We start from the raw sequence: 25,116 nt of genomic DNA, 5'->3' as shown, positions 1-25,116 counted from the left end.
GCAATGTGTTCACAAATCAACTTCTCCCTCTGCTTCCATCTTTCCAGTACAGATGTTGTTCCCAGTAATTATGCACATAAATCTCCCATTGGAGTCTCTTTCCCAGGTAACTCGATTTAAGACAGCTGACACTGAAAGTGGTCCCTCAGCAAAAGAGACACAGATGTGTAGAACGGACTTTTGGACTCTGAGGGAGAGGGAGAGGGTGGGATGATGTGGGAGAATGGCATTGAAACATGTATACTATCATGTAAGAAACGAATCGCCAGTCTATGTTCGATACAGGATACAGGATGCTTGGGGCTAGTGTATGGGGATGATCCAGAGAGATGATATCGGGTAGGAGGTGGGAGGGGGTTCATGATTGGGAACTCATGTACACCCTGGCGGATTCATATCAATGTATGGCAAAACCAATACAGTATTGTAAAGTAAAATAAAGTAAAAATTAAAATTAAAAAAAAAGGAAAAAAGAAAGTGGTCCCAGAAATAAGATGCTAAAATGGAGTTTTGGAATTCCCCATTGGCCCAGTGTTTAAGAGTCCACCTGACAGAGCAGGGGACACAGGTTCAAAACCACATGCCACAGAGCAGCTAAGGCCACACGCCACAGATACTTTAGGGACCAAGTACTGCAACTACCGCACCCGCCTCCTGCAACTAATGAAGCCTGGTACGCTCTAGAGCTCTGCAACAAGAGAAGCCGCCAAAATGAGAAACCCTCGCAGCACAACGTAGTGCCTACTTGCAGCAACTAGAGAAAGCCCCTGTGCTCTGTGTTCAGTTGCTTAGTCATGTCCCACTCTACAACCCCATGGACTTAAGCCCATCAGGCTCCTCTGTCCGTGGGATTTTCCAGGCAAGAAAGCTGGAGTTGGATGCCATTTCTTCTTCCAGGGAATCTTCCTGACCCAGGAGTCGAACTGGCATTTCCTGCATCGGCAGGCAGACTCTTCACCACTAAGCCACCTGGGAACCCCCAGAGAAACACCATACACAGCAACAAAGACTCAATGCAGCCAAAAATAATAAATAAATAAAAATTTTAAAAAGTAAGTGGCAGTTTTGGACTTGGATCCCTGCCAGCCAGCTGCCAGTGAGAGGCCCATTCCTAGCCCAGAAAGGACTGATAGCACCTGGTTATTATTGTGGTAATGTGATTACTAATTTGAATTTCATATGGCTCAGTGGTAAAGAATCTGCCTGCAATGCAGCAAAAGTGGGTTCCATCCCTGGGTCTGGAGGATCCCCTGGAGGAGAAAATGGCAACCCCATTCCAATCCCACGGACAGCGGACATTGGCAGGCTACAGTTCATGGGGGTTGTAACGAGTCTGACACGACTGAACACTTAGATGCCAAAGCTGTGCCCCACTTGGTTACCTGTAATTGAAGTAAATGAATTAAACAGAGCCTTTTGCATTTAATTCATTAGAGTATATCTAGTTATAGTTTAGACAAGACTGCCACCTTCTGGAGAAGCTAATAAATACTGGTGACTGAGGTGTTCCCATCCTTTTGGGAATCAGCATTAGGAAACTGATTGCATCTCCAAGCCACCTCAGTATTTCTCCATGAGGTTAAACCAATTCCTAACTTCTCACAACCTCTGTGAAAAAATTTTTCCATAGGACCAAGAATTCAAAGAATTTGTGCATCACGACTTTTCTTAGGTGACAAGAAAACGGTAATTTAAGTTTAAACAAAAAATAATATTTTAGAACTCTCAGGTCTTAATTCTTAATCCTCACATCAGCTCTCTGAAGTAGGAACTATTATAAACACATCCACATTACCAAGGAGGAAAATAAGGTCTACGGAATTTACGGTTCCCCGACTTTTAGCCGAAACCCCACCCAGGAAGTCAGAACTCCACGGCTGAGGACATCAGTAACTAAGTAACCGCTCCGCCTCAGTTGGGCATGCGCAGAAACACACTGACCAATTCTGTAGGAATTTCAAGAGGCGGGAACTGAGGGGTGTGGTGAGCCTCTAAGGTCCCAGCATTCCCTTCGTGCCGCCGCCAAGATGGCGGCGCCCATGTTGCGGTGCATTTCCCGGAGTCAGTGGCTTGGTACCCAGGGCCTGTCAGGAGTCTTGCCCTTGGCGCTGCGTGAGGCCCACTCGGCCGCTCAGGGGTTGCTGGCGGCGCAAAAGGCTCGGGGTCTGTTCAAGGACTTCTTCCCCGAGAGGGGTACAAAGACAGAGCTCCCAGAGCTCTTCGACCGCAGCACGGGAGGGAAATTTCCCCAGACCATCTACTGCGGCTTCGACCCCACGGCCGACTCGCTTCATGTCGGGCATCTGCTGGCGCTTTTGGGCCTTTTTCATTTCCAGCGAGCGGGCCACAACGTGATCGCGCTGGTGGGAGGCGCCACGGCGCGCCTGGGAGACCCAAGCGGTCGTACCAAGGAGCGCGAGGCGCTGGATGCGGAGCGCGTGCAAAGCAACGCCCGTGCCCTGAGTCAAGGGCTAAAGGCCCTGGCGGCTAATCACCAGCAGCTCTTTGCAAATGGGCGGACCTGGGGCAGTTTCACCGTGCTGGACAATTCGGCGTGGTACCAGAAGCAGGACCTGGTGGACTTCCTAGCGGCAGTGGGTGGCCACTTCCGCATGGGAACGCTGCTGAGCAGGCTGAGTGTGCAGACTCGGCTCAAGAGCTCCGAAGGCATGAGTTTGGCCGAGTTTTTATACCAGGTGCTCCAGGCCTATGATTTCTACTACCTGTTCCAGCATTATGGATGCCGGGTCCAGCTGGGTGGATCAGATCAGCTGGGCAATATCATGTCTGGATACGAGTTCATCCACAAGTAAGCGCCTGTAGGCCGGGAGAAATCTCAGGTCAAATAAGTTACACACAAATAGCCTGTAATGCACTGTTAATATTGTGGAGTGACGCCCTTTGTTTCAGCCCTTTTATTTCCCCTGAGAGTCTAATGGGGTTAATTTTATATCACTGGCTAATGAGAACTAAAGTGCTGAATTAATGATATTAGGTATGGGATATATTCTAGAGCTCTGAAGGAATTAGACACCACTAGTCAGACACGACTGAGCAACTTCACTTTCACTTTCATGCATTGGAGAAGCAAATGGCAACCCACTCCAGTGTTCTTGTCTGGAAAATCCCGGGGACGGGGGAGCCTGGTGGGCTGCCGTCTATGGGATCACACAGAGTCGGACACGACTGAAGCGACTTAGCAGCAGCAGCAGCCAGGATTCAGATTGTATCTGTTTGCTGCTTCTAAGAAGTTTTTTCTGTGTTTCTAATTTGAAAGACTGTTTATAACCTGACCGTGACTGGGCCACCTTGAGTAGTTTCTGCTTTTGCTCTGCACCTTCCTTGAAGCTAAGTGTTAGTCGTTGGTTGGCATTTCGAAAAGAATTTTTTCAACACCAAATATTTGTGAATAATGTATCTTTAATGGCATTTTCTAGAGGGAGATGAAATACAGGGCTAGCTCATATGCTACTCATTTAAAAAATCCTCTAAAATACCTCTTTTAGTGTCTCTACCTGACCACACCTTTACCTAGTTTTCTCTCCTCTTCCCACCCAACCTTTAAAAATTTCTAGGCCCCAATTATGTGGCATTTCCCCTTGGCTTGCCCAGAGTCACTGGTTCAGTTGCAGTTCAGAATGACAAATGTCAAAATAGGGTGCTGTGAAAGCAGAAAGATGGACAAGAATCCTGGTTTAGAAGGTTAAGGAAGGTTTCTTGGAGCAAAAAACCACACTGAAATCTGAGAATGATTAGCAGAACCTGCCACCACTTGAGCTTGAAGCACATAATAAAGTTCTTCTTTATGCATAGGTTGACTGGAGAAGATGTGTTTGGAATCTCTGTTCCTCTAATTACAAGTACAACTGGAGCGAAACTGGGCAAGTCTGCTGGCAATGCTGTTTGGCTAAACAGAGATAAGACATCTCCATTTGAATTGTATCAGTTTTTTCTCAGGCAACCAGATGATTTGGTAGAAAGGTGAGTTCTTAATAAATGTGTGCTGAGAAAAATTAAGTTCATTAAGCTCATGATACAATTTTAGTCATTGACTCTGTTTGCACCCTTCATCCCTTCATAGTTTTTTGGGTTTTTTTTGTTTAACATAGATTCTATTTAAGGCACTACATCACTGTAACATTGTAGTTAAACACTGTTGGTTAAAGCAGAAAACTACTGTGGGTGCTAAAAAAGTTAGAGCCAAGTTTGTGATCTACATCTAGCAGGTACTCAGGACATTATTGCTTGCATATTCTAGTTTTTCACTCCTTTCATCATAAACTTGACTTTTATCTTACCATTGTCTCTAAAGCTCCTTTTCTTTAACGTAAAAGAAGATTCTTTTTTTTTAAGTGATTTTTCTCATTGTTTCATAATATGTCAAACTCTTGGAAGAATATAAATTAATGAGAAATACACCTGCAACAAAGAAGAAGTGAATTTTTCCCAAAAAGTGCCATCTGACATAATGATCATCAAAAATAATTTAGGAATAATTCTTAAATTTTTTAAATATCTAAGACTTCACTACAGAACATGAAAAACCACTATTGAGTAGGAAAACAAAGTTCTCTCAGAGCATATCTTAAGGATTGCCAGAGGGGACAAACAGTGGGATTTGGGTGAGTGTATAATAGTTGGTATATAGGATATGAAGGCCCAAGAGTTGAGAATTAAGCAAGATGAGGGTCTGGAGCAAGAGTTCGGTCCATTTTGGGGACCAATTGCCTGAGAGTAATTTCAGGAGTGTCTCTTTAAGGAAGTTGATGATGCTCAGTGAGGCCGGGTGCCTGGGGCTATAACCTAGATGGAAATTCCAAAAAATGTTATGTTGGAAAGCCCATTGTTTAGTCTCTGGAGAGGTAAAGTGAGTCAGAGTCAGTAATGCCTGGCAATCCAAAGGGAACAAAAATAAATTTACTGAGGCAAGAGATTTGCATCATCCAGACAAGTCCCGTGACTCTGAAGGTGTATCTGGAGGCCCCAGGAGAAAAGGGAAGTGGCCAGTGAAATTAACTGCCAATGGGAACATGGTTGGTCTCCCCAGGGAATATGTCCCCATCTGAATATCCTCCATTGGTTTGGGAACAGAGACTACAGTCATCTGTTACAGCTTTGGCTCTTGCTAAGATGATGGTGAATCTGCTCACTAAAGCCCAAGCTGTCAAGGCCTGAATTCCTTAGTGACCCAAGGAATTGTGAGCCCATTTTTTTGAGCTGGTAGGGTGTGTGCTGGGTAGAGTGTGGTGGGCTTAGTACTGCAACAGTCTGCAGTACTGTTGAAATGGCTTCCAGCATAGAGCAGGTGGTGCTGGTATTCTTGCCAGGAGCATCCCTTAGACAGAGGAGTGAGAGTCCATAGGGTCGCAAAGAACAGAAACATGAGTAGCAATGATAGGAACTAGGGACTCCTTCCAGGTTTGGGCCAAATGGGCTTGTCTTATATGAGAAAATTGTCCCTTAGCCATTGGCCAGACCAAACCACGAGGTCATTAGCAGTAGCCCAGGAGTCTATGAAAATGTAGATCTGCCAACATTCTCTTTTTTTCGCTTACTAAGGGCTTCTCTGGCGGCTCAGCTGATAAAGAATCCACCAGCAGTGCAGGAGACCTGGGTTTGATCACTGGGTTGGGAAGATCCCCTGGAGAAGGGAACAGCTTCAGTCTTCAGGCTTGGAGAATTCCATGGACTTCATAGTCCATGGGGTTTGCAAAGAGCTGGACATGACTGAGCGACTTACACTTTCAAGGGCTAAGTGAACAGCTACAAGTTCTGCCAGTTGGGCTGAGTCAGGACTGCCTTCTTCAGCTAGAGAGGCCCCTGAGACCAGGGGGAATGCTGCAGTCCTCCAGCTAGCTGCAGTGCATACATACTATGGTGGTGCTGTCATTGGTTAAGAATATGGACTCCCTGTCCATCTCAGACAGTTGGTCCCAAGGGACTCTCCAAGCAGCAGGAGCACCACTACCAACTCCAGAAGGCTCTTAGGGAAGGAGCTGATCATGAGGGAAGCTCCATTCTCCTGTAATTTTTAAAGGCTTTGATATCCAGGTTAGCCCTCTCCTGAAGGTACCATTTTCATTTTACCAAGGAGGCATCTCTAACCCAGGGCATTAGGTGGTTGTATTGGTTGGGGGCTGTTTAGGGCCTCAGTTTCTAAAAGATCCTGGTAGAATCCTTTGGGGTTAGCCATTTAATCCAAAATCCATAGGAAATCAAGTAGACTTATATTTGGTCCAGAGACTCCAAGGAGACATAATCAGATATGGTCAAGTACTGACTTGGAATGTGGAGCCAGATGGGACTAAAGGTAGGGCTCATCGGCCTGCCTGCTGGGCAGCTTCCCAAATGTATTGTTTGGGTTGCCCCAGTGAAAGGCGGCGCCTTGCATGTGATTGTGGCAAAGAATTGAGGTGAGGGATGTGTTGCCTCCAGAACATGAAAAGGCCTAGTACACGCTGTACCTGAGTGTACTGGTGGTTTAATGATGAGTGATTTCCTCCATGTCTAGGAACCCTGTCAGTGCTCTCCAGTGCCCTTTGAATGGTTTTGACAGACCCAGTAAAATGCACAAGCATTACCCCATGACTAGACAGAATACCTTGTAAGAAGAATTCTCTGGACTTAGGGTCAAAGAGACTCAAGGTTAGAATGAAGAGGGGGTCATGTAGGTCACTCTGGTCATAGACATGATAAACCAATTGGACCATGCCAGTTTTGCACAGCAGGAGACAGGCCTCTAGCAGTAATCACTGTGGTGGAAAGATGGGCCCAGAGTCAGGCAGTAAATGTCCAGATGAGGCAAGGGGGAGGGCCCTGGTACGAATACTGGTGGGTCTAGGATCATCTGCCTTCCTTTCGTCTCCCTCTTCATCCTCACTGGAGGCCTATAACCCTGTCAGCCTTTCCAGTGGTGGCAGGGGTATCTTATGAGGCATGTTGCTTCATTCTGTCCCATTCAGGGGAAATCTGAGGGGACTCAAGATCTTTGGTTCCTTAGAGGAAGGAAACATATCCTGGACATATAGATCTCTGAGAAGGTTGTAGATTCTAGGATCTTTAGATACCAGCCAGCTGATGCATATCAGCAGCCAGGAGTAACAGTTTAGGTTCTAAAAACCTGCAATTGCCAATCAACTCCTTCCTTTTCTTCCTTATGCACAGAATTTCAGTTAAGGTGTAATGTTTGATCTGTTTTTACTTCTGTTTCTCATAATCTTACATGTCGTCACCAGAAAGTTTGTGGAAGACATCCCCATGAGCCTTCTTCACAGGTGGCTGCCTCCCTTTTCAGGGTGTTGCAGTCATCCTCCCCAGTACTGGGCTCTCCCTCCAATGGCAGGTTGCCATAGGGTCTTTGGGAATGCCCTCGGCCTCTGGAGCATAACACTAGCGCCTTGGCATATTGGTACACAGCAGCAGTAAGCAACACCCAGGAAGCCTCCAGAGGGGTTCTGATTTATCAAGGAGCTGCTGTACCTCCTCAGGGGTCTTACAAGGCATTGGCACAAGATGTTCTGAGAGCATTTCTACTTATCCATTGTTCAACAACATCACACCAGATACCGAACCCATGGTATCCCATTGGGTTTGGGGGACAGAGGAACAGCACACCTCAGCTGTATTTCTCTTTCTTTGCTCTGCTATTATCCTGTTGCAAAGTTGTTCCATTCATCCAGGTTAGGAAGTGTAGTCCCAGTATGACTCACTCACAGGGCAGGTCTCTTTCCTCTGTATGTATGTGAGTATCCTTTCCTTTGCCTTGCACTCAGAGCCTCAGGTTGGGCAGTGATAATAGCCTTGGGATCCATTCCACCCTCCTTAGCTCTCCTTACCCTGAGATGTAAAGGACCTTCATGTACATTAGTAGTCAATCAGGGCTTTTCTAATTAGTGATCTGATCGTCTCATTAGAGGATATGACTTTGATTGTTGATCACAATACTGCAGTTATTGTTGAATTGTGGCAGCAGTGACATTTTGGGATGAATACTGAGGTAACATGAGGCAATATGCAAACCACATAGCATTATGGACCTCCAGCATACATTGCTACCCTTGCAAACGTTTTATCCATCTGGGTTAGCCAGTTAGTAAACTAGTCAAAGCTAAATGGCAGTCATGCAGTCCTGCCAACTATGCTTTTGCCAGTTATGTGGGCCTCAACCTGTTGGTAGTGTTACCATCAGCTAGAAATGCCTGGTTGGGGCAGGGGGCGGCCCTCACCTGGGCCTGTACTACTTGTGGGAGCCCCCACAGACATTTCCTTGGCCAGAGTCAAACTTGTGACTAGACTGGACTTGTGGTCCTTATTAAAATGACTATAAGAAATGCCTCAGCAACAATCATCAGGGAACCTTAAAAAATAAAATGTATTACTTAGTTTCTGAAGGGCACAGGCACACAGTGAGTCAACAATAGAAAGGGAGGGAGGACCGACTCAGGGCTCTGCCTTTATTGGGGTGCCTAGGAGAAGGCAATGGCAACCCACTCCAGTACTCTTGCCTGGAAAATCCCATGGACAGAGAAGCCTGGTAGGCTGTGGTCCATGGGTTCACGAAGAGTCGGACACTTATTGAGCGACTTCACTTTCACTTTTCACTTTCATGCATTGGAGAAGGAAATGGCAGCCCACTCCAGTGTTCTTGCCCAGAGAATCCCAGGGACGGCGGAGCCTGGTAGGCTGCCATCTGTGGGGTCTCACAGAGTCGGACACGACTGAAGAGACTTAGCGGCAGCAGCAGCAGGATTCTGCAGGTTCACTCTTCACTGGCTAATTTAAAACAGGGAAAACTAGGGAGTGGGAAGGCTGGAGAGGCGTCATTCAGGCAGTCAGTTATCTCAGTTCCCCAGGGTTTTCTAAAAGGGGATTTTCATCAGTGGGGGTAGCCTGGCTCCTTACCTAGTTGGTGGGTGAACTCTGGGAGTTGGTGATGGACAGGGAGGCCTGGTGTGCTGTGGTTCATGGGGTCGCAAAGAGTCAGACACGACTGAGCGATTGAACTGAACTGATGACATACAACTGGCAGTTGTTTATTCGAGATCAGTGTCTTTGAAATGGATACTTTAGCATGAAGCAGTCAGAAGCTTGATGTCAAGCACTTACATTATACATATAGAACCACTTGGGAAAATGTGTGGCTGTGCCTACTTAGAATATATTTATGACTTGTGTTAATACCAGCAGTCCCTCTCCTGGGCACATCCCTGACAGATTAGTGCACCAAGAGAAATACATGGGAATAGTCGTAGCAGCACCATTAACTACTGTCCAGGAGTAGGAACAACACAAAATATCCACACCAAAATAAATATACTGTGAACTGTTTTTAATGTGGAATGCTGTATTCAGCAGGTGCACACAGCAACATGGGTGCATTGCCGACATCACGATGTGCCAGTGAGTGAAGCCGCTCAGTCGGGTCCGACTCTGTGCGACCCTGTGGACTGTAGCCCACCAGGCTCCTCCGTCCATGGGATTTCCCAGGCAAGAGTACTGGAGTGGGGTGCCATTTCTTTCTCCAGAGGATCTTTCTGACCAAGGGATCAAACCCAGGTCTCCTGCATTGTAGGCAACACTTTACCATCTGAGCCACCAAGGAAATCTGATGTGCCATAGTAGTAAAAAAAAAAAAAATGTTCTGTATGATTCTGTTTATATAAAGTCTAAAAAGAGGCAAAACTAAGTGACGCTGTTTAGGGAGGCATACTGAGATGGTAAAAATATAAACAAGGTCGTGACTACCATCAAAGTCGGGAGAGTGGTTACCTTGAAGTGTGAGGGGACGTGATGCAATTGTGCTTCCTTGGGTAGGAGCACTGTTGTGTATCTGTTATTGTTCAGTTGCAAAGTTGTCTGATTCTTTGCAGCCCTGTGAATGTAGCACGCCAGGCTTTCCTGCCCTTCACTGTCTCCTGGAGTTTGCTCAGACTTATGTCCATTGAGTCAGTGATGCCATCCAACCATCTCATCCTCTGTAGCCTCCTTCTCCTCCTTCCCTCAATCTTTCCCAACATCAGGGTCTTTTCCCAAGAGTTTGCTCTTTGCATCAGGTATTGGAGCTTCAGCATCAGTCCTTCCAATGAATATTCAGGGTTTTCCTTTAGGATTGACTGGTTTGATCTCCTTTCTGTCCAAGGGACTCTCAAGAGTCTTCTCCAGCACCACAATTTCAAAGTATCAATTCTTCTGTGCTTAGCCTTTATGGTCCAACTCTCAACAGCCTACATGACTACTGGAAAAACCACAGCTTTGACTATACAGATTTCTGTAGGCAAGTGATATCTTTGCTTTTAATATGCTATCTAGGTTTAATACGCTGTCATAGCTTTTCTTCCAAGGAGCAAGTGTCTTTTAAATTTCATGGCTGCAGTCACCATCTGCAGTGATTTTGGAGCCCAAGAAAATAGTTTGTCACTGTTTCCGCATCTATCTGCCATGAAGATGGGACCGGATGCCATGATCTTCATTTTTTGAAAGCTGAGTTTTAAGCCAGCTTTTTTACTCTTTTTTTCACCCTCGTCAAGAAGCTCTTCAGTTCCTCTTCACTTTCTGCCATTAGGGTGGTATCATCTGCATATCTGAGGTTGTTATTTCTCCCAGCAATCTTGATTCCGGCCTGTGAGTCACCCAGCTGAGAATTTTTGATGATGTCTCTGAAGCAAGAAGAATATATATATGATGGGGATGGGGTCATCTGTATCTAGACTGTTACTTTTAAAAAGAAAGTATCTGAAACAAAGACGGCAAAATTAAATCTTCAGTTGGGGTGATGTTGTATTGTCATATTTTTGGTACATTTCTGCATGTTATATTCCATAATCTAAAATAGAGGGGGGAGATAAAAACTAGGTATGTTACATAATTCTAACAGGCTTTTTTTTTTTCCACCCCAAAGATACCTGAAGCTCTTCACTTTTCTGCCTCTTCCAGAGATTAACCACATCATGCAGCTGCATGTCACAGAGCCAGAAAAGCGGGGTCCTCAGAAGCGACTTGCTGCGGAAGTAACAAAGCTTGTTCATGGACAAGAAGGGCTAGCCTCTGCTAAAAGGTGACCTTGTAGAATAAAGATCACTTGATTAGAGACTGCAGAACATTTGGAGCCACTGTTTTGAGAGTTACCTTTTACCACTAACAAGGACTGTCAGTGTTAACCAGTTTAAAATACCAGCCTTCATTTACTAGGAAAAAAGATTGTTCTGAATTAAGCTTATAAATTATATAAGATAAATGTTGCTGTTTGAAAAACTTCCCATCTGGAATATAATGGGTACTTTATAACTGGTTATCGGGTGGTAGAACACGTATCTGTATAAGCTGTCAACGTGATGTGGTTCTCAAAACATGTTTTCCAGGTGTACACAAGCCCTTTATCACAGCAGCATAGATGCGCTGGAAGTCATGTCTGATCAAGAGTTAAAAGAATTGTTTAAAGAAGCTTCATTTTCTGAATTAGTTCTTGACCCTGGAACAAGCGTCCTAGATACGTGCCGCAAAGCAAATGCCATTCCAGACGGTCCCCGAGGGTAAGGTTATTTAATTTTTAGGTTCCCGGTTATTATTTCATAGCATGTGTTTCCAGAGATGGTGTTTTCCTGATAATGGCATCTCATTCCTTATAGATGTTAGGTTAGCCTGAGAATAAAGTGAAAACTGAGAGTACTTATTGCTGAAAATAACTTAAATTTTCTGTACAGTATTACTATACTCTTATTAAGTCTAACCTGGTAAGTTTTTTCTCCAGCATTAGAGAATTGGTTTAAGGAACCACAATTGCTGGGATCAGTTCGTTCAGGGATAGTCAGTTTGAGAAGATCACAAGATCAGAGGCCCTAAGTACACAGATTCACACAGGCCCTCTCATACTCAGTCTGTGTCATCTTTACTTGAGGGGCGTAGTGGGGTTGCTCAGCTTGTTGTAAAATTTTAGTTGAATTTCTTCCATCTGTTCCTTTAAAAGAACTAAAGGGGAGGCAGAATCTAGCAAATATGAAGATAACAATTCAGTGCTAAATGGTTTCAATTAGCCTTTGAAATTTAGGTGAAATAATGACGTGTATTGTTGGGAGTGGTCAACAATGATCAGATTTATCTAGTTACTAAACATTTCTATTTTTAGGTATCGGATGATTACAGAAGGTGGAGTCAGTATAAATCACAGACAAGTAACAAATCCTGAGAGTGTTTTAGTTGTTGGACAACATATTCTTAAGAATGGACTTTCATTACTTAAAATAGGAAAAAGGAACTTCTACATTATAAAATGGCTTCAGCTATAATGAAAAATCCTTCTGGTGTTGAAACATCCATCATTCATTATCAAGATATACAAATTTATATCTTCACTTACGCAACTCAAAACAAAGACTGGAGTATATTCTAGGCCTCAGTGTGAGTAATTTCATTGTTCATACAGGTTGGTTAAGTTTGTGGAATATTTTATTTCCTGATCCTTAAATATTAAAGACTAACACAGAAAAGCATGATTTCTAGGTTTAATCTCTTTTAATAATTACGCTTCATGAAAAACTAAATGCTAAGTTTCCTATCCTGTCCTTGCTCTTGTATCAGGTAAATATATCATTGGATTTTTCTGGTTGTTGTTCAGGAAGCAAATTCTATAAAAAAGGAGAAATGTTAGAGGAAGCCCTAACAGCTTTAGAAATTACAGTAGAAATCATTTCTTTTTGAAGAAAAATCAGTACGTGACTTTTCAGAAAGTTTATAATTCAGTGTTCCAGTCGCCTGTTTCCATGAAATTTACTCATTAGCCTTGTTTTAACTCAGTAAAAAAGGTAGCAATGTCTTATAAATTTGTCAACTTCTAAATTAGTCTAAGTTTCAACTTCTGTCCCCAAGCAGACTGCAGCTTGAGATGAACCAAAAAGTTAAGTAAACAACATGATAAAATAGAGGCAACAAGATAAAACAGTGGATACACTATTATATGAGTGGATACACTCATATCCAAACAATGAGAATATCAAAAGATATTCCAGGAAGGGAAGTTTTCAGGTCAAATTTAAAGGATCTGGAATCAAGATTTAGTCAAATTAAGCTCTACATTCTTTAGGCAAGTTGATTCTCCAGAACTGTTTGCAACATCTAAAAAATCAGATCATTGATTTTTCTTGATTTCCTTAATTTCACTTGATCACTTGAGGATCAAGTAAAACACACACATACACACAAAATGGTTAACAATCAGATTTGTTCTAGAAAATCTTACAAGCAGCAAAGCATGGCTTTAGAATTCAAATTCTAGCTATTTACTACCTGGATTATTTGGAGCAAGTCATCTTCATATGCAAAAAAATGGAGATGTATTATAATTAAACCTCAAGTCAATTATAAAAATCTAAAAAGAAAAAAGTCATTAAACTTTTATATAGCATAAGCTATATTGCTACGTTCCAAAGTAGATTTGCATGTACTCTTCTGGGAATAGTTAGGAAGAATTCACTTACTGACAAGCTTTTTAATGTCACTTCATACTAGTAACTTTATTTACAAAGTAAGAACATACAGGTATCCATTGTAAGTCAGAGATCATCTCTACATTTCAGAACTTCACTCGGTTTAAGGGCCAACAAAAGGAGGTTTCCTCTTTCTATACCTATCTTGCCTGTTTTTCTTTGTACATGGTGTGTAGTACTAACAAGTGCATTACCATAGCAGGTAATGTTTTCAATTTGAAGTTTGCTGGAAAAAGGTGCATTATAAGGTTCTGTCCCCCTTTACAAATTAAAAGTTAGACTAGAATGGTAATCATCTGATCTATCTCAAATACATGAATCATGGATGGCTATAATTTCAAAACTAATATTTCATAATGGCAGTGATTTTAAAGTATGCTAATAAACATTTTGGAAGCATGTATTCTATGAAGATGGTACTGCAAACAGATTCATAGTCCTGTATCATCAGACTGAATCTGTTGTTTGAGATCAGTTGCTGATCTTGTTTCTCAGTACAGTGAGTATCATTCATATGTTCCTGCCAGTATTTCCTCGTAAATGTCGTAACATAAAAATAAATTTAATATCTGTAATATGTAATTCATCTTAAAATTTATTATGTAACTCATATCAAGAATAATCTGGGGAATTTTGGTAAAATGTGTTCTAAACTCACTCCCAACCCTCAGAGCATTTAGGAGTATGTGTGTGTCAGGATGTTTTTCTGTGAATAATAAAGCCCCATCATTATTTTCGTACCTTTATTCTAATCTACTTTGTTGGTGTGAAGCAAAAGTAATAACTATTACCAACTAATCCTTAGAGAAACTTAGAGAAAGAAGACACACTTAAAAGCAGTACAGTATTTGGTTCTAGGACCCTCTGCCAGGTGAATCTTGAAGTGTGGTCTGTGGGCTCCAATTTATAGATGGATTAGTGGATTACTACTACTATATTTGAAAGCCAAGGAGAATTTACTAGTTCTTCTAAAAACTAAAAGGAAATGGTCATGACCAAGTCTTACTAGGTAATCAAGGCTAGATGGCTGTTCTTGATGCAGTAAAACATAATTCATGCTTCCAAGTTTAAGTAAGATCAAAGGTGTTTTAATTTTTAATGCACCCAGGGGAAAGTGGACCCAGAAGTGGGAGGACGGTAGCTACACACTGTGCACATCACATCACTGTCAGTGTTACAGATCCTCTCGTGTGTTCAGCTTCCTTACAGACACGTCACAGGTTGCAGAGAAGCCCAGTAAAACTAAATCAAAAGATAATTGGAACAGTGACTACGTGAGTAACTTGTCAACCCATCTCTTTCCAAAGCCAGGTCGGTTGATATAGTGCATGCATCACAGTCGTATGAAATGGTGTCTTGGTGCATTCTTCTCGAAGGGCTGTGGCAGCAGCTTTAGGACTACTAGCAGATCACACAGGTATCTTATTCACAGACAAACTGCTTGTACAACTAGAACTATTAATGGTTCCTTTAAGTTCAAATGAAACTGTCACAAGACAGACTTGATGTATTTTATATATGCTAGGAAATTTTAGAAATAGCCATTTATTATTTGGATTACATGTGTGATTTGTTCTGGAATACAGTTTATAGCCAGTCTTCACATGAGCAGATTTTTTATCACTGCAAGACACAGGAGTTCATAAATAAAACTCTACTCAAGTAGGCAGGACTAACAAGTCAACAAAATTTCAGGATTACATAGTTCTCTTCACCAAAGATGAGTCTCTCGGATCTCAGCAATAATTTGACTGGCTCCTTGTAATGCCTGCATTAAAGAAGATGATAAAAATTGTAAATGTTTAAATTATAATACCAGAGAATCTGAATTAATATAGGATAATCTCTCCACTTTATATGTGGTTGATTCATATCTTCTCTGAAATTTGAATCGAATAAAGTGCCAACAGAGTAATATTTAACCATCATACAAAGACTATATATATCTCCAAGCATTTTAAATAATAAATGTTTATACCTACAACCCAAATAAGAAAATTTTTTTAAATCCCCAGTTTACCTTCAGCATATCAGCTGCTTCTTTCCTGCGCTGTGCCATGTCCTCGGATTCAGTCAGAAGATCATCCAGTAAGGATGATTTATACAGCTGTCCTACTAACTCACTCTGAAGAGTATCTTTCACATGATTAACCAAAAAATGCATTACTGCCTTTGGCACACTGCAAAACAATCAAATAATCCATTTCTTTGAGAATAAAAACCTACATTTTTAAAAATACATATATTTTCAAAATGATTAAGAAATTATCCAGCAGTATTCAGGTCTGATTTATATACATAATACTAACCTGTCTTGAATATTCTTTCTGACAATAAGAAAATATGATTTGATGAGTCGTTCAATAACTTCACAATCTCGCTGTTCACGGGCAGAGAGTTTTCGTGCAACAGGAACTGGCTAAATTGGGTGAGGGGGAGAACAAATTTACTGTTGTGCCATTTTGAAATGACAACACGTAACAGTACGTTTTTTAGATACCAGTTCCTTCTGTCTTTTAAAATGCTTTTTTTGGTAATTTGGTTCTTTGTCCTCAACCAAATTCTATAGCTTACCACATCCAGCAAATTCACAGCGTGGCCTTTTTGTGGACTGGCTGGCATAATTGGAATTGGTTTTGATTTTTCCTCAGCTAGTAACTCCTCAGCTTTTGAAGTTTTCAGCATCCCTCTCCAGTTGCCTGTTGTCGGTTCTTGAACAGCATCTCCAACCCCACCACCTCCAGATGCAACCTGAAAAAAACATGTTCCAAGACCTGTACCAACCATTATCAAACTGGCATTATCTAAACAAAGTTAATTTTTTTTTATAAGAGTCAAGGAGAATACCCATTAGTACCCATCTGGAGTTTAATCTATTCAGAGATAGCAGGGTCAGAAAAAGACGGTGACTGGCGTGTGCAATTGGAACCCTGAGCTAAGTAAGAGGTTCTGTTCTAAATTGCTGGCAAGGCCTCAGCCAGGTTATCTTAAATTCCTTTTTTATTACTTGTTAACTTTTCGAAGTTTTTCCTCCTCTCCAACCTCTAACACTAGAGACTGTGGAGAAAATATGAGCTAGCCTTTAAAAGAAGACTGCCATTAAAAGCACAAGGAAAGCCAAAACTGCTATTCACATTATTTGTTCAAATTAACTTTAAACACTGTTGAACTGTGATCTCTCTGAAAGTTCAATGAACTCATGTCTCCAAAAGTTAAGACTTTATATATATTTCTCAAGTCAGTTTATGTTCCTTATGGTCACACGATAAAAGTAGGAATCCTTTAATCAACAGAAACAAGAACACACTCATGATTTTATGAGCTTGCATGCATGCTTGTGTGTGTGTGTTGTGTCCAGCTCTTTGTGACGCCATGGACGATTGCCCACCAGGCTCCTCTGTCCATGGGATTCTCTAGGCAAGAATACTGGAGTGGGTTGCCATTTCCTCTACCAGGGGATCTTCCCGACCCAGGGATCAAACCCGTGGTCTCCTACATTGGCAGGTGGATTCTTTACCACTGAGCCACCTGGAAGGCCCAATAATGACATTAAGCTGCCTAAAATGTGGAATATGACAAACCCATGAGAAAGGATCTGCTAAAAGAAATCTAGTGTTGTCATTAATCACAAGTGCTTTTGCACCTTCTTTTTTAGGATATCTGTTAGTCTTGATTTATAAAAGAAAAATGACTGTTTAAGGTAGGGAACACTAATTTATCAATATTTAAGACATGTTTTTAGATATTCTTTAAGATTGTAAAATCTAAAATGAAGATAAAATGGCATTAAGAATTATAGAAATAAAAATTACTTTATATAAATTTAACAATGTTATAGTAATTGTTAAATGTTTTTTGTATCGTTCTGATTCAAACACTACCCAAAATTTGTCTCTAAAGTATGTATTAAAGATGTTTATCAATATATAGGTGGAATATTTATATACTACTTTTTAAATGAGTAATTGTATTTCTAAATGCCTGTTAACCATACATTAGTGATAGATCTACATATGAAATCTTCAGGAGAGAGTGAGCAAATTCAAGGTGAAGCCATGAGTAAAATAAAAAGCAGTGATCTAAATGGTTCTCTTAAAATCTTAGGATAGTGGGCTGACAGAAGATAAGACATTTAATGATAAGGTTTTATCTGAGATTCAGAATCTTAAACCTGGACAATAAATAAGGAAAGGAGCTGAATGGCAAAAATAAAAATAAGAATGGGTCTGAATAACTTAAAGATTATTTTATCAAGAACTGGCAACAGTCTCAAAGTCTCACAGTCCCCCTGTATGCTCTGAATTTGCTTAAGGTGTTGAGGCACATGTTAAGCTACATATTTAGGGTGACAAGTGCATAAGAAAGCATAAGAAAGAAGCCTAAGAGGACTATCAGCACTGGACAGATCTCAGAACCTTTAAAGAGGAAAAGTCCAAAAGTACACTTTTCATCTCCAGAATTTTAATTTCCTACCAAAATATTAAATTCAGCACTATTCTTGAAGGTAATAGAAAATGGTGGGAAAGGCTGTTATTATTTAAAACAATGGTAAAACTAGAATTAATACCATCTTAGAAGTTAGCTGAATAAGAGAAACCATAAACATAACAAAGACAGTGAGAGAGAGAGATGCCACTGTTACAGACAGGCTCTCCAATGGTCTTGAAGACAAGTGTTTCTGAAAACCAGGGGTACCAACATTTTCATTGTGAAGCAAGACTCACATTTTTAGTTTCTCTTCTGCTGTCCTGAATTAACTGTTAAAAGACATGTTAAAACATGCAGTTTAACAACCAAAATTTAAATACCAATGGCTTGAAATTCAAAAAGTGCAGCATAATTTCCTCTTTAAATTCTTTTCTGTGTGCATCTTCTATATTGCAAGCAAAAGCATGGTAACAAATTTATGTTGTGAAGTATACACTGGTAAATGATTTAAAATTTCTATCAGACTAAAACTTGATCTTAGCATAATATCCCATATTAATATTCTGCTATTCAGTGTATTGTTTCCAGATGATTATGTTGCACCAAATTAGGCATGCAGGCTTAGATTAAGAATCAGAACAGACCTTGCCATCAGCCTCAGCAGAAGCAGCAGGGGAGGGCTCCTGGGAGGCAGGTGCCAAAGCACTTGGAACTTTAGAAGACTAAAGGCAAAAAATTCAGGGAAAAAAAAAATCAAGGATGCCAAAAATGCATTTAGAAACATTCTATAAATACGAATTTTCCCCATGAAAAACAAAAATGGGACATATTGTTTATTTTGCCTTCTTTCCTGTATTGTTGTCACTGTTGTCACCTTTGTTTAAGGCTTTGTTCAGATGAATTCCTAAGAAAAGTTCAAATCCAAAAGCTTCATTTTGATTTTTACAAGCTGTTAGGTTCTTTTCTGGTAACACATTTTTACACAAAAACTGTAATATATGCAACTATTACAGGCAGCTAAAACCTGGTATGCACATACTGTCATCTTCCCTCTCCAAAAAAACCTCTTGTTATAATAAAGTCATTAGTCATTTCAACTAATTTTACAAAGTTAACAGTCACTGAATTCTTCAAAAAGCCTTGATACTTAAAATCCACCTTTAAGCATTTGTTCCAATGTATTAAAAACATTTTATCTTTAAATTACTCAAAGCCTGTTCTGAAACTTGCATACCTTTACTCAAAAATGCCAATGGAATATTAAAGTGAGAAGAAAAAATTACTCCTAGAACTGAGGCTCACCAGTCCATCTCCGCATATTGGTTGGGCATATGCTTTAAAAACGTTTTTTACCTTGTCTCGTGATACAGCTGAAGGCAATTCTCTTGCTAGCCTGTTTCTCCTTTGTTCCTATGAAACACAAGCAAGCATAAGATTCATGATTATCAGAACATAAGAGATGTAAGCTACTAAAAAAAATGTTCAGCTTAGTTGAAAAGTATGGAATAACTAACAGTATATCCTCCCACTGTTGAGACTCATGCCATAATTATATTTTAAAACAAATAAGAAATCATTTAACCCAATGCTTCTCAATTTTTTTTCTGCCCCAACATACCTGAAGGATAAATACAATATCAGTAATAGTGGCTTCCTGTACCAAGAATTCTCAAGGGAGGGGCAGTGGACCACCATCATCTCTGCCTTTCCCACTAAGTTAAGAATCACTGATTTAAACTATTCCCACATAAAAGTGTACATAAGCCTTCAACATACCATATAGAATCTGAAGTACACAGATCACAGAAAAGTTAAGCAAAGCCTTTAAAAATCTCTCTAACCTGTTGACATTTCTGTTACTTTCACACAATTCTCATAAAACAATAAGAAATATCTATAAGAAAGTTCTGCTTTCTTAGTGTTAGAAACTGACAGTCTGTTCTACAACTTGGGTAATTTAACAGACTGATCACCTGCCACTCTTCTAATTTGTTGACATCATCAATGTAATTCTGGTACCAAACTAAAGAAACTGTAAATTCAAACCAGTAGTACCTATTGTATGTCAAGCACCATAATAGGTGCAAGACTATGAAAATATAGAAGGACGAAGGTGTTAATACAGGCTCACAAGCAGCATCAAATACAGCAGAAAAACATTTAAGTTAAATGTAGTCAAAACGCTCCTGAGTAGAAAGCATTTCGTGAACACTCAGATTTGCAAAAAAGGTGTTAAGTTAACAAAGCTTCACAATGATGTTTTGGGGTAAGAAAATTTTGTAACAAATTATACTAATTGTTCACTATAAAAAACATAGCAAACGATAAAAATACATGGATTTTTAGCAATTTTCAGAATTACAAGTTAGCTTTAAATGTACATTTTGAAGAAGGACACAAAGCAAAAGGCAGAGGAATCAAGAGACCAGAAATTTTCATGCTAGTCTATTACCAACCATTACTAGCCAGTTATGACCTTGGCCAGCCCCGGAGAGCTGGCTTACTTGCTTGTTAAGTTACTAACTCTCAGCCCCGGTTTCCTAGTCTATTAACATTACCTTTATAAGGTTGCTCTAAAGATTAAATGAGAGTATCTATGTGTTCGTTCTGACACATAGTCATTAAAATCAGAGACATTCACTTGTAAGAAAAATACTGATCTGAAATCATATCATAAATGACCTTGTCAGTATTAGAAAAACTGTTTCAGATACAAATTTTCCTTGAAGGTTTCCATGTTACAAGAACTTAACTATGTTAACTAACTCCTATCTTAAAGAGAGTGTCTACATGCCAATTTTTAACATGATAACTGTTATATAATCCACGTAAGTGTTTTAAAGGGCCTTACTTATATATGTTTTGGAATTTTTTCTGGCCATGCTACCCAGCTTGCAAGACCTTAGTTCTTCATTCAGAGATGAAAGCTGGGCCACAGCAATTCTCTGGAATTTTTTCTGACAATAGAAGTTACCTCAACTATGCAGCTAAAAAACAGTTCCCTGTACCTGTTAAAGAGAAGGTGCTTTTCCCCTCTAACAGTGTCCAGCAAAATAAGCAGTAAAGTAATAGCTGTTATCAGCTGTGGGTCTTGGGTTCTTCATCTTTTTAACTAAAAGATCCCTTGCAGTTCCCAAATTCCATGTTTACGATTTTCTCTCCACCCATGTGCATAAGAGAAAATTTGATACAGAAGAGAGACAGGTCTTCCTGGACTACGAAACAACAGAAAATTTTACTGTTTTGTATTAAAATGGCAGAGAAAAAAATGCATCCAGATAAATCATTCTATCCATCAGCCTTGGCTCCTTCTGAGTTCTTATGCAACCTACAACATTAACCTCAAACGGAAAAAAGAAAGGATCCATGAAATGCAGCAACCACAGTAGTGGCGAAACAGTACTGTTTTTCCAAATACACTATAATTTAGGTAATTCTTGGATTGTTTCCTTCAAAGCTTTCAGAATCAAGTAAAAACAAGTTTTACATACTTCAGTCTAATAAACTGCAACAACAGTTAACTGAAATGGAACCAGGCAGTCCTTCAAATACAAATACCAGATCAATGAGCCCTAGATCCTCTCTGAGTTACAGTTTCATAGGCAGAAAATAAGAACAATGCCTCCAGGTTGGTTTTGAGGATTAAATTTAAGAAAACAATGTAATGCCCTCAGCATAATTCTTGGAATGTGACTATACCAAGTTACATAAATGTCTTATAGTTATTCCTTGCTCAGTAAATTTGATATAATTGATCTAAAACAGATTTTCTCTCTCAAAAAACAAATTCAAATTGTGTTTACCTCTATATTGTTGTTCATTAACCCACAAGCATCAGCAAAGTCTGGATGTTTTGTGTTGATATAAGCCAATTCAATTGCCACTAAGTTATGGACCTAGAAAAAAAAAATTAGGTTATATATAATATTATGCCAACCTGATTTTAATTTAGGAAGCATATAAATTTATTTAACAGATAAATTCTGAAAGACCATACAGGAAACATGCCTAAATAAATATTTGATAATTATACTCCAACTGATAAATCTTATACCAAATAATAATTTTCTCTCTCTTTTACATTATTTATATTTCAGCATCTAAGACTGCATTTCTGATATTGAAGTAGATAGAATTATACTGTTAGGGGGAAAAAAGTTATCTACTTGATGCATGTGTAACTTCCAAGCAACTTTCCTATATAAAAACCTAAGATCATCCACTATTCCATGTCAAAAGTTCAGGTTCAATAATAAAACATTATAGAATCAGATATAAGGTAAAGATGTTAACTTTATTTGGATAAAGTATACATTTAAAGGCCTGAGCTAACCTAATTAGCCCTAATTATGAAGCACCTAGTTTAAATATATGTAATTCAAAATCCTAATTGGGATAATAATCAAAAAGGAAAGTTGAAATTAATTACTCTAGCATTATAGAGAGATTAAACTAAGTCCTTCATTTCACTGTCCTGACAAACCTCAAGTATCAGAACAGCACTAAAAGATCAAAACCAGTGAAAATGATTTATTTCACTGAAATTCTGATGACTCATATCAGTGGGTAGAGTCCAAGATCAGGCTAATCATGTTCTCACTCATCTCAATTCGTGCTTATGCTCGCCAGGGAAACAACTAAGCAGCAGCACTTATATCCTATACTCCAAGGGCGGTTTTGTACTTGTAACGTAAATGTAAGTAAATGTCCATTGGGGCTCACCACCCTGAGCCAAGGACCCAAATGCACCTTTAGAGACCAGAAAGGAAAAAAAGGAACAGTCAACAATTAGAGGCAATATGGACAATTTGAAATGCTTATCTCATATTTACGCCAATTCCAGGATTTTATTTTTAAGGATAGCAGCCATGATATTATGACATTAGGTCATCAAACAAGCAAGCTGCACAAACAGCCAAATTATCCTGACATATATCAAAGTTAAAAAATAACTTGCTATAAAAAGGCTCAGTTTACCAGGGCTGAAGATAAAACCAACTTTCCATTAGATCAGTGCTGCTATATGTATCTGTGCTCAGTCGTGCCTGACTCTGCAGATGTGAAGTAAGTCAAACTACAAAATGGAAAAAATTAAATGGCTAGGCTTAAAAAAAAATCCTTGTCTATTATGTTACGTATGATGAGCGCACTGTATTAGAAAAAAAGTATTATTTAGTTTACATCCAGTCAAGAGTTTTTTAAGGTGGTAGTATTTTAGTAGATCGATGGAACCCCTAGCATTAGTGATTCTACATAATTGCCAGGATGTGACTTGAACACATTTTATCAAAGGTATCCTAATAATACCTAAAGGTAGCTGAAATTAAAAATTATGGACAGGAAACTAATTACTACTGAGTGTCTACTTATGTTTTAGACACTCTACTGTGAGAAATTTGCAAATGGTATCTCTTTGACCCCTTCCCAACATACCTGAGAGCTATTATATTAGTCTGTTTTACAATCAGGAAACTTACTAAGGATACATTTACCAAAGTCACATGGCTGGTGAAAGCAGAGCCAGATTCAAATGAAGATCTTAGTCCAAAACCTTTATAAAATAGGAAGCACTGAAACTGCCATGAGGTCTGGGTTCTACTCCCAGTTCATCCACAAACTAGGTGTAATGTGGGTTTAAATGATTCCTAACGTCTTTGGTCTCAAACCTTTTAAAATGAAAATGTTACTAATTGATGTCTTTATACTTGACTGCTTCTAATCACACGTCTTTCTCCCTCACTCCTACTGTTGTTGTGTTTTTTTTTTTAATACCCATTCTCTCTTTTCAAGGCAAGCAAGTGTCATAAAAGTGTTGTATTTGTAGATGGCTACTCTCCAATTTAGTTTCTTGTCCATGGATAAAATACACAAGTTGATTAAGACACATATATTTTGACCTGTTACTTAAGAGTACTGCTTTTGACTGTGGTTAATGGTAATAATGTGGCCTACGTTATTCAAACATTGCTTACTTAAAAGTCACACAGTTTGAATCTTGGCTGAATTACTTAATATGTGACCTTGGGTAAATTAATCTCTGGGCCTTCCTTACTGTGTTATAAAATGAGACAATACCTACTACATGGAATTGTTTTGAGAATTAAATAAACCAAATCACGTCAAGCATTACAGACAGTTCCTGGTGCCATCATCATCAATTTTAGGCTATCATTGTCATCCTCCTCACCATCCAAAGTACTTAGTACCACAGTTTACTTTATTTGAAACAGTTTTGTTAATTTTTTCAACCTTAGGAGCCAGCTAGATATTAACAATAAGAAGAATGTATCTGATTCATTCAGTGATGAATATGCTTTCCTTCAAAAGAAATACCCCTCTCTGGCTAATAGAAATGGAACAAAATATCTTGTCCAAACTTTAAACAGGTAACATTTTTTACCTTTTGGAAAATGAGATGTTTTTGGTTTGCCAATAGCTATCTGAGACCTTTGATTACATTTTTAATGCTTACATTTTTATAATGTGCTTGTCTATAAAATTTCACTTTTTGTTTCTTGTACAGTAGGTTCTTATATTTATGTTCATTGAGTTGTGCCCAGTCATGTCTGACTCATTGCAGCCCCATGGACTGTAGCCTGCAGGCTTCTCTGTCCATAGGATTTCCAGGCAAGAATATTGCAGTGGGTTGCTATTCCTGCTCCAGGGGATCTTCCTTACCCAGGGATCAAACCTGTGTCTCTTGGGTCTACCTACATTGGCAGGCATATTCTTTACCATTGCACTACCTGGGAAGTCCATATATATAATAAAGCAAACCTAAATACAATCCTCAACAATAAACTTCTGCCGGCTATTTTTAGGAAAATGTGGCTGCAGGCTAACAATAACTAAAATATGAGGAAAAATGCTTTTTATACCAGAACTACTGAAGTTTCCTTTGAAATAAAACTGAAATTCACTTTTTTCTTTTAAATACACTGGGAAACATTATGCCTAAATTCATGAAGTATACAAAATGATTTATTAACAGTGACTACAATGATTTATGAAATAATAGCTCACCATTTCATTTGTAACAGGCAACCGTTTACGAAGAAGACAAGTCACTACTTCAACTATGGCATCATGAAGTTTAGGGAACCGCAACAACTCCTATATATGATGGAAGTAAGAAACAGTGTTTGGTTTGAAGGAAAATTAATCACTGAAATACTAAACCAGATTTGGAAGCTATATTTAACTATACTAT

The 25,116-nt window shown here is 39.5% G+C and overlaps 2 protein-coding genes across 10 annotated transcripts in view; one reads left to right on the top strand and one right to left on the bottom strand.

The window, feature by feature from the left end:
- Positions 1–1,938: 1,938 nt before the first annotated feature.
- Positions 1,939–13,359, top strand: LOC120861167 (tyrosine--tRNA ligase, mitochondrial). Its single transcript, XM_040236821.1, has 5 exons — positions 1,939–2,809; positions 3,814–3,981; positions 10,898–11,053; positions 11,358–11,528; positions 12,122–13,359. The coding sequence occupies exons 1-5, from the start codon at positions 2,028–2,030 to the stop codon at positions 12,279–12,281; spliced, it is 1,437 nt and encodes a 478-aa protein (XP_040092755.1). The 5' UTR covers positions 1,939–2,027; the 3' UTR covers positions 12,282–13,359.
- Positions 13,360–13,487: 128 nt separating this feature from the next.
- Positions 13,488–25,116, bottom strand: part of DNM1L (dynamin 1 like) — a 64,549-nt gene continuing 52,920 nt past the window's right edge. For 3 of the 9 annotated variants that reach the window (XM_040236812.1, XM_040236814.1, XM_040236820.1), the window contains 9 exons: positions 24,930–25,019; positions 21,710–21,802; positions 19,260–19,316; positions 18,551–18,628; positions 18,203–18,235; positions 16,053–16,229; positions 15,788–15,897; positions 15,499–15,658; positions 13,488–15,246 (listed from right to left, as the gene is read on the bottom strand). In XM_040236812.1, the coding sequence (XP_040092746.1) occupies positions 15,190–15,246; positions 15,499–15,658; positions 15,788–15,897; positions 16,053–16,229; positions 18,203–18,235; positions 18,551–18,628; positions 19,260–19,316; positions 21,710–21,802; positions 24,930–25,019 (855 nt within the window). In that variant the 3' untranslated portion in view covers positions 13,488–15,189. The remainder of the gene's footprint in view (positions 15,247–15,498; positions 15,659–15,787; positions 15,898–16,052; positions 16,230–18,202; positions 18,236–18,550; positions 18,629–19,259; positions 19,317–21,709; positions 21,803–24,929; positions 25,020–25,116) is intronic. The other 6 variants (XM_040236815.1, XM_040236818.1, XM_040236813.1 and 3 more) reach the window with 6 other exon arrangements.

This window comes from Oryx dammah, unplaced genomic scaffold (assembly GCF_014754425.2).
Source record: "Oryx dammah isolate SB20612 unplaced genomic scaffold, SCBI_Odam_1.1 HiC_scaffold_11229, whole genome shotgun sequence".
Taxonomy (NCBI): Eukaryota; Metazoa; Chordata; class Mammalia; order Artiodactyla; family Bovidae; genus Oryx; species Oryx dammah.
Note: the sequence above shows the minus strand (reverse complement) of the source record. Positions and strands in the feature narration are given on the sequence as shown.